This window comes from Aplidium turbinatum, chromosome 7 (genome assembly GCF_918807975.1).
Source record: "Aplidium turbinatum chromosome 7, kaAplTurb1.1, whole genome shotgun sequence".
Lineage (NCBI taxonomy): Eukaryota > Metazoa > Chordata > Ascidiacea > Aplousobranchia > Polyclinidae > Aplidium > Aplidium turbinatum.
Genome location: NC_137478.1, coordinates 32908752 through 32918195, shown reverse-complemented (window position 1 = coordinate 32918195; position 9444 = coordinate 32908752). Strand labels below are relative to the sequence as shown.

The window sequence follows — 9444 nt, the reverse complement described above, 5'->3', positions numbered from 1 at the left end:
ATTGCTTTGTTTGAAAAATAGCAAATCGTAAAGCCAAGGACATGAAGGCAATGATAAGAATACAGAGAATTCATTTTTTGGTTAAGTTCTGGAATTTAAAATGTGAGGTTTGAGACAGATCGGCATTGACATCCAAGTTGCCATGGCAACAGGTTATTTGCCACTTTTGTCTGTAATGCATTGCAAGGTATGACTCTTCCCACAGTAAAACTTTCAATAAATTAATGGCTGTTATGTTCAGGAATGATCCAGTTGTGACAGTTTCATATAAACATCTTCAGCGTCATGTTCAGCAAAGTCGTCTACGTATGTTTGTTATGCTTCATTGTGATGTCACAAGCCGCACGATTGGGTAAGTCTTTTCATTCCCAAGTTCAAAGTCAAACCGTTGAAACAGTTTATTTCAGTTTTTATTATTTACTGAGCAATGTTGTTCATCGCATTCATGAACTATCATGTTATATTCATGGCGACATCAAGCTAATAGTTTTTCATTCTATTTGAATGAGAATGATATACTCTGACGAAGCCATTCTTGTGATGCAAAGGTTCTACAACACACTTGAAATTATCAATTTAGATATTTCTTGCTTTTTTGATGATTTTTATCACACTTCGCATTTTTTTGCATCATTGGTGAATTCAAAGAGACTTTCATGAAAAAGTTCAATGACGAAGTTTTATTTCGAAATGACGGTGCGTTGGTTTGTCTTTTCACAAGAACGCTGTTGTCAACATCAGGGGTTGTCTTGTAACGTGAATGTATTGCAGAACCCAATTGGGAATGTTTGCTAAAACTACTAACTGCTTGTAAATTGAAAATCAGCGCATCAAAGAATCTGAATACTGAAAATGTTGAATATGACTTGGATTTAATTTGACTTAGATTTAAATGGGTTTGATTTGAAATAATCTGGTAATATTTGTTTAAATAACGAACATTAAAGCACCTTAAACTTTTATATGTAGTATCCAGGGTTACACCTAGTAGTTGAAGATTTAGATTAAGTGGATGGGAAGGCAACCTTCGTGTCTACCTTCAAGTGCCTTGTTAAAAGACAAAATCTGCAGTTTGAATTAATGTAAAAATGACAAATTTTGCTGTCTGGGCAGATGCGATCTGGCTGTCAGCATGTGGCTAAATACTCCATGAAACAACGAGCAATTGCGATTCGCTAACCATAACGTGTGGCCTCCACGCTAACATTTAAGACTTTTCCAATCTACTAGATGTTTTTCGGCAGTCGAGTGCAGCAAGATCAAACAGCCCTGGTTCGGCTCCCGGGGTGTGCGCTTGAGCAACGCATTTCAGGACTGCTCTCCATTCAGCGACACCTAATGAATGGAATAATTTTTCAGCAACAACATTTCAACATTCAGAAATGTCACTCTTCTGCACTAAAGCGAGCAAAAATTCTTTGTGGCCTTTTTTTCTCTTCTTTCTTTTTAACTCTGGTGAAAGATAATTGCTATCTTTGATTAAAAATAAAGAAAATAATTTGCAATTTGAAGCAGCTGATCATGATTTGAATGACAAACCGTTTCAGTGTTGCCGCAAGTGTTTGAAAAAAAAAACAACTTTGTTACGTAAAACGCCCAAACTTATTACATCGCTTCGTTGCTTGTAGTCGTTAAATCAATGCAAATAATGTTTGTTACCGGGAGACCACAATTCGCAGCGCGGTCCTCGGCGTTTGTTGCGTCACAGAGCGATGTTCTACTGCTTTGTTTCAATCCGCGGTTTTGTGTTTACGCGCAACCTTTCAAGATCCACCACAGTTCTGACAAAGTTTACATAAAAATTTTAATTAAAAATGTTTTCCTGCAAACTCAGAAAGAAGTTATTTCTGTGGGTGGCGTTTGTATAGAAGCATTGGCAACTTTTAAACTAAAACACAATCTGAACATGAAACATGTTTGAGAAACAATTTAAAAGCTTTTTTTGTCCAAGCAAAACGAAGTGCCCCGAGTGAGGATCGAACTCACGACCTTGAGATTATGAGACTCACGCGCTACCTACTGCGCCATCGAGGCGACAACAGTCAATACTGTTTACTACGTAAAAGTCACTTTGTTTCTTGGATCAATTTGCTTCCCGCAACGATGACTCAGGACGATCAGAGGGCGGCCAAGCCACCGGTCTATAAGCTATTTTTTACCACTCAAACAATTAAAGATTCATGTAATTGCCATTGTATTGGTTGCATCTGTCCGAAACGAAGTCAAAGGTTTCTACTGAACTTGGGGTTAAAATTGCTTCACAGCAAATTCAACAAAAAAACAACAAATTTCTTCCAAAATAAAAAACACCGGAACAAAAAAATTGCATTGAAACAAACTATTGTAGTAAAAAATTGGAGCAACGGTTTCTTTGCAATAAATATGCAAAACTGCAACAAAACCACTTTATGACTTGCAAGAAGCTTTTGATAAAATTTTAAAAAAATGGTGAAATTCCAAAAAACAAAAACTGATCACAATGGAAGATTCATCTTTTCAAGGAACTATCCTCAGTCAAATCAAATTTGTGGTTGAAGAGATCTGGGTACAACACGCTATACATACAAAAGATGCTTGATGTAAATACATTGACAACCAAGATTGTGGGAAGTGGTATGAAAATAGTTTTTTTATCTGCAAAAACTTTTTTGTTTTACTTTGAAAAAAAAAAAATTTATATAAAAATGAAAGGGTCAGCAAATTATGTTCACAATGAGAGCAGGAAATTACAGGCTGCAAGAGATGAAGAACAAGTGGAAATTCACTTCCAAAAATACCGCCATACCTACCAGCAATAATCACTTTCTGTTTATTTTCCTTGAACTCACTAACAGAAGTGACAAGTGAGATACACAAATGTTGTGAGTTGAATGCCACAAAGATGTTTTGGTCACAAACCCGCAAAGGTGACTTCTCATGTGATCATCAGCTTCGCATCTATCAGACTGCTGGGTGGTCTGTAAATGTTGAAGCAAGTTCATTTTATTTTTCGTCATTAACACGTCCGGAACAAAAAATATAGCCTACTAACTACAAAAATCGATATAGACCTACCAGCACGTTAACGAACGGGAAAAGGTGGCAAAACCTTGAAAGGTTTAAAACGTGCCTGAATAGTAAATCATGTAGTAGGCTATATGTTTGTAGTTAAGCACGGCCACAAAGCCAACTATTTATTTCTATTTAAATGCCAGTATTTGATGGATGAAAAAAAGCAGTAGCATCTTTTTTCAACTCCACATGACTTTGTACCAACACGTTTTTTCTTCGATGCTGGTGGAAATTTGTTCAGAAATAAAGAAATAACTAAAATTTTAAGACAGAAAATATGAAAATATGAAAACATGAAAATAGAAAATATGAAAACTAAAACATTCAAAAGCTTTGCATATTAAAAACAGAGTGAAGCTGTTCACCAGGCATTTGATAATTAAAGCAACTTGCGTTCTTCTATGGTCACCAGAAGAACGCAAGTTGCTTTAATTAACTTTGCATATTGTAACCGGTTTTGAAATATCAACCATTCCAAACAAGGCTGGACATGCAGAAACATGGACCTTGTCATGACAAATGGTAAAACGACTAAAGGCATATGAAATGTGGGTTCATAGAAGAATGCTTAAAATTTCATGGAGGAATAAAATCACAAACAAAGATGTACTATCCAGAATACAAACCAACATGGAAATTCTACATACAATTAAATCAAGAAAATTGAAATATTTTGGCCATTTGATTCGCAATAATTCTATTCAAAGACAACTGCTCGAGGGAAAAATGAATAGGTAACGAAATAAGAGACAGACTACCAAGAATTTAGGCCAATGATATTAAAGACTAGTCAGGACTTGATTACAAAACTGCAAATAAAAAATCTTACAGCAGAGAAACTTGGCGCTTCATTGCTTCCAACTCTCGATGAGAGGAAGGAACTTAATGATGATGATGAACAAGGTTCATGTTGCAACCTCAGAGTCTGTAACTTAATTCACTCCTCTGATTTGTGTCTGGGACTATTAAACTTTAAAGATGTAACGATATCTCAAATTATCATTTTATTTTTCAAACACGTCTGTGATTCATATGCCATGTGATTCGTATGCAAAAGCAACAAAAGATGCTGTGAGTGAGGATTGAACTCACGACCTTGAGATAATGAGACTCACGCGCTACCTACTGCGCCATCGAGGCAACGACATAAGTTCATGAGAATTGAAACGAATACTTTTTACTGAAACAGGATTTGCAAACAAATAGCCTACAAATTGATCGTCCAATCACATTGTTGCTGATTGTTTGGATCAGCACCTCTGCAGAGACGATTGTCTTTAACGACGATGATGATTGTCTTTAACGATGATGACGATGTCTTTAACTAAGTCTACAAAACAAACAAGTTGTTTCGTTTCTAGATCCCAACGTTTTCCAGCAACTTTCCAACTCTCAGCTCCGCCTTCCAAATGTTGGGAATACGTTTGAAATAAACTTTTCCTTCAACACATTCAAGTAAGACACTGAGAGTACACGTGTGAGAGTAAAAAATGTATGAAAAATGAGACAATTCGTCGTCTTGGTCATTGCATTCAGCGAGGCTGTTGTTGATCTAGCAAATCGAAATCAATTCTTTACTGTACCGTTGAACTGAGTGGCGTGAAAAGAAATTGATTTCTTGTGCATTGTGAAGTCATAATCTTACAGAGAATTGGCATCAATGCAAACTTCATTTGTTGTACGTCATAGTGAGCACATTCCTCAGCAAGCGAATCAATCTGCCTCACAAACAACCCCATAAAGGCTCATATTGTGATTCCCTACATGCTACAGCTACTCCTGGTATCACTTTTCCTTCTTTTGTTGTAACATCCGGTCTCAGGTTTTGTTGTAAATTCCTCATTTAATTTCAACGTTTTTTTGCATTGCTTCAACGCAATCGAAGCACTCTCCACCTTGCGGATGTTTGATTGATGAAATGTTTTGCAGCAACATGCTCGTAGAGGCGCACTCGAGCAATGCGACTTATTCCGTCCACATTCTCCCAGGAGGGACTTCCCCATCCGTTGTCAACCTTTTTATTCCAATGGAGGAAGTCAACATCCGCGGGAACTTTCAAAGCGAGCTTGAATTGTAAACATCTTCGTAACAATTCTATATTGTTACATCACGTATCTTACGTAAAAATATTGTAGCTAGTCAGAGTTTAGCGCTGAGCAACTACGTCACATTCTATTGTTCAATGACTAGCATAATTATTGTTTTGGTAAGTTTGTTTACAGAAATGTAATTGATTGTGTTTATTACTTCAAGCACGAATTGTGATCATCAGCAAATATGTTTGTTTCTGCGTTTAAATGAAATGAGTCACTTAAAAAAAACAGTTTTGCTTCTAAAATTAAGTTAAGATTCAACTTTATTTCGTGGGTAAAACATGAAATTCGTTTATTATTTAGACCAATCGTTCCGTTATCTGGAGGTCGAAACCCCCCTACGACGACATTGCTCTACAACAGCGGCACCTACCGGGCTACCATGGCCAGTGTTGATCTAACTTTTACGGTCCATATGACGAGTAGGTTGAGGTTTTGCAGAATATTCTGAGCGGTTTTCGTTGTGATTAGAAAACTATTTTTTAAACAAACGCAAGAAAAATTATAACTACTTGTCACAAATTTGTTGTCTTGAAGTGAAATGTTTTATGTTTTCAAATTAAAAAGTCGTTTTAAACTTTCAAATTGGGAACAAAGTCTCTAAATTGACTGGATCGTGTTTAGAGAGCAGGAGAGGTGTAAACTTGTATCTTCATCATTGTCATCCCTTTATGGAGCAAATTGCTGTCCAGCTGGATAGAGATCCTTCAGCTTACAGCCGAACTTCACTCCAAAGAGAATTCCTTAGGGATATAATGAATATGCTTTCCAGAGAAGAATATGGAGAAATGTTTTGCCAAGCGATGAGAAGGTGAGAGGTGATGCTTTTGGAAATAGGAAGAGTTGAAGCCAGGGAGATCTAAATGTTAAATAAAATTTGTTTTTTTAAAAAGCTTTGATGTTTGTTTAAAGACGTCAATTGTTTCACACAAATTTCAACTTACTCCAAATAGCGGATCTAGAAAAACAAATTGGCAGTTGGGCATCAGAATTTCATTAAAGTGAAATTGTAAAACAAAATAAACAAAGTGAAAAGCGGACGTCCTAAGAAGCAAACAAATTGATTAGAAAGGAGTCTAGAAGGGGGTCTGGGGAGACCATGAAAGTTTGACATAAATATCCTGGTCTGGTCACTTTTTGTGTGCTTAGATGCCCATTACTTGCGGCCCAAGCGAAGAATTTGCAAAAATAGAAAACGGTTTCACATTTTCCTGGGTGTTGGAGCACGTGACCATGTGACTACTGCCAACTTTATATGTCTTGAGATAGTAATCGCATCGACGTACATCGTTTAAACAATTGCTGAGTCATTCGCTTCCTGTACAGCTGTTTCGTGTAAACAACGTTGTTTTACAAACAAACTATGTGCGTGGCTGTTTCATTAGTACGCAGCATTGGTCGGCTGCCTTCCTGCAGTTGGAAAGCTGCAGGATTCCAATAGAAATCCAAGCAAAGCCATATTCTTGCTGGCTTCCAGACTTGAAGCCAAATCTTGTCGGCGTGTCGCGGCGATAGCGGTCGAACTATAACGCTGCTCTGGTGTTGCCAAGCAATTTGATGACAATGCTTTCGCATCGTGCAGCCTCGGGCACCTAAACGCTGACGACATAATGGGTTGAACTCTTCCTGACCTTGCTAAGAGTCTTGTTTAGTCTGAGTTTTAAATAAACCCGAAACAAAGTTGCATTTTCGTGCATGAAGAAGCTCGCAACATTTCACTTCAAGCTCATCAAATTCTCATTTCATCGGAGGGAATATACTACTTTCGTTGATTTAACGTTAATAATGTAAAACCATCTTCCGGTAGTCAAAGCGATGACGGATAGATGTTCATCATCATCGTATCGATCCATCTTCTGCTTGTGAGTTAACTCTCTCACAAATCACAATCGCAGATGCAACAAACAAATCCAACTTTAAACTTCTTTTTCTTCTTCTTTTGTATGAAAGTTGTTTTCAGACTATACCATACATTTCGGGGTCAAAAGTCTGGGCATTCTTCGAGCAGCCATTTGGTGGTAGAGTCTTTCAGCGTTGATAGATCAACTGCTCTTGGTGGAGTAAACATCGGGCAGTGGCAGAGGATGTGGTCTGCTGTCTGTTCCTTTGCATCACAGTTGCATGTTGCAGATGCTAATAGGCTCCATCTGTGCATCACGGATCCGAAGTGCCCTACGTCAGAACGGAGGCAATTCAGCCGCGGACCCAGAATTGCTTTGTCAGAATTTTATTATGACCGGTAACATTTGTTATGACCGGTAACATTTGTTGTGACCGGTAAAATTTGTTATGACCGGTAACATTTGTTATGACCGATAAAATTTGTTATGACCGGTAACATTTATTATGACCGGTAACATTTATTATGACCGGTAACATTTATTATGACCGGTAACATTCGTTATGACCGGTAACATTTATTATGACCGGTAACATTTACTATGACCGGTAACATTCGTGTCTTTGTTCGCAGGGTTCTTGCCTCACAGGACACCATCATAACGCAAGCCATATTGAACAGAATCAAACAGCAGCAATACCCGTGAGTAACATCCGATGAGTTGTAATATTAATTTCCTGATGTCATTCTTGAGACCTTAGAAATTTTTGAAGCAAATGGAAATTTTAATTTGTTTCAAACGGCTCAAATCACAAATGTTTTGTTATAATTAACTAATTAACTTATGTATGATTTCAGGAAAAGCGCCTGATGTCTAAAGTTTTAAAATAAAACTGCGAGGGACTCGAGAAGGTGTTTTCATCGTTTTGCTTTTCCCTACTCACGCTCCAACTCTCTACCCCCAATTCTTTGCCTCATTCCTCACCCTAAATCCTTGCCACAGTCTCCAACCCACTCTTTACTCTCAGTTCTTACTCCGATCCTTACTCCCAGTTCTTACCCAATCCTTATTCCCAGTTTTTACCTAAACCCCCAAAGGTGATTTACATGATTTTATAAACCCCCAAGGGTGATTGTACATGATTGTACAAATACAACACAACGGGATTTCCGTGACGTAAATTGTTTTACTTTCTTGAACTGTTTACTCATTGTATGCATTTCTTATACCAAGCAACAAGCCAACAGAATCCGTCTCTTTTATTGGCTCAACGTCTACAACGTCACAATGTTTGCTGGCTAGGAGTCATGAACGAACAATCAACTCACAGCAACGCCACAATGAAGTTTAATTTCTCGTCCCAGAAAGAAAAATCCGTTATTTTTACATTGATTCAACGTCTGCAGACCTTGAATAATGTAGAAATGACAGATTTTGCTGTCCGGGAGACTGTGCATTGTGCCAATCAATACTACCAATTGCCATTCTAATTGTAATTACATCGATGACATGAAATGCAGTTATTGTTTTTTATCGATGTCCATCCCTCCTCAATGTGGGAGACTCAAAAGTTCTTTCAGGATGCTTGGAATGAAAATCTACTTGGTGTTTGGTGAGTGTGGCTCGACTTTTAAGACGCACTTCAAAGATGCAAAACTGTTTGGTTAAAAAATCTGTACATGATTACTATCAATTCTCGCCATTTAAAGCGCGTCATAGACTAACGCTAACATTTTCAACCATGACCTAATGATTGTAATAAAAAGTTTTGATATTTGGCGTCGTATTCGTTGTACAGCCATGTGGTAACTTGTTGAGGGAATTATAGCAGGAAGAAGTGTCCCAGAGACGCAACAAACGGAGGTGTACATGAGCCAGAGTTTTGGAATAGGCCGAATTGGATTGAAGCCGAAGTCTGATGCTGATACTTCTAGCATACGAATATTTACGTCGTACTTGCTGCAGTTATTATTTGTGTGTACTTCAATGGTTTTATTTTTCAAGCAGTCATTTTTTTCATTTCTAAATAAGCTTCTTTTCATGGCAGGAGATAAGGAAGGAATAAGCTAGATTATAAAACAACCTGGATTGTGGTTTATGTTTCGCGTTTGGAGTCGAAGTAGAGTTTGGAGTCAATATTCACAAACCATCCGTAGCAGGAGTCCATATCATAAAGCTTCTATTTGGTTGGTTGGTAGGTTTTGAATTCTTATGCTCTTACAGACAAGGCTTTGATAGGTTATTTCTGGTAGTTTCGCATACTTGTAGAGGCTCTTGACGCAGGGCCGGTTACTGAGATTGACAGAGTGAAATTTCCGATTGTTGAAGTGTTGTTGCCGGGAAATTATTCCATTCACTAGGTGCCGCTGAATGGAGAGGAGTTTTTAAAATGTGTTGCTCAAGTGCACATCCCGGGATTTGAACCAGCGACGCTTGATCTTGAAGCTTCTTTGTTCACG

At 37.8% G+C, this 9444-nt stretch overlaps 1 protein-coding gene and 1 non-coding gene across 2 annotated transcripts; one reads left to right on the top strand and one right to left on the bottom strand.

Annotated features, from left to right (window-relative positions):
• The first annotated feature begins 240 nt into the window (after positions 1–240).
• LOC145774752 (uncharacterized) lies at positions 241–8764 on the top strand. The gene is made up of 7 exons (XM_082586055.1): positions 241–352; positions 4413–4506; positions 4981–5124; positions 5448–5566; positions 5769–5955; positions 7618–7686; positions 7843–8764. The coding sequence occupies exons 1-7, from the start codon at positions 286–288 to the stop codon at positions 7853–7855; spliced, it is 693 nt and encodes a 230-aa protein (XP_082442181.1). The 5' UTR covers positions 241–285; the 3' UTR covers positions 7856–8764.
• Trnam-cau (transfer RNA methionine (anticodon CAU)) lies at positions 1962–2034 on the bottom strand. Its single transcript has one exon. It is a non-coding gene; the product is annotated as a tRNA-Met (tRNA).
• Positions 8765–9444: the final 680 nt, after the last annotated feature.

Excerpts from the sequence above, each read along its gene's own strand:
- LOC145774752 (XM_082586055.1), top strand. The coding sequence starts at position 286 with ATGTTCAGCAAAGTCGTCTACGTATGTTTGTTATGCTTCATTGTGATG. Across the intron at positions 5,125-5,447 it reads TTTCAAAGCGAGCTTGAATT|ACCAATCGTTCCGTTATCTG; the intron begins GTAAACATCTTC and ends TTTATTATTTAG. Across the intron at positions 5,567-5,768 it reads TTTTACGGTCCATATGACGA|AGAGCAGGAGAGGTGTAAAC; the intron begins GTAGGTTGAGGT and ends GATCGTGTTTAG.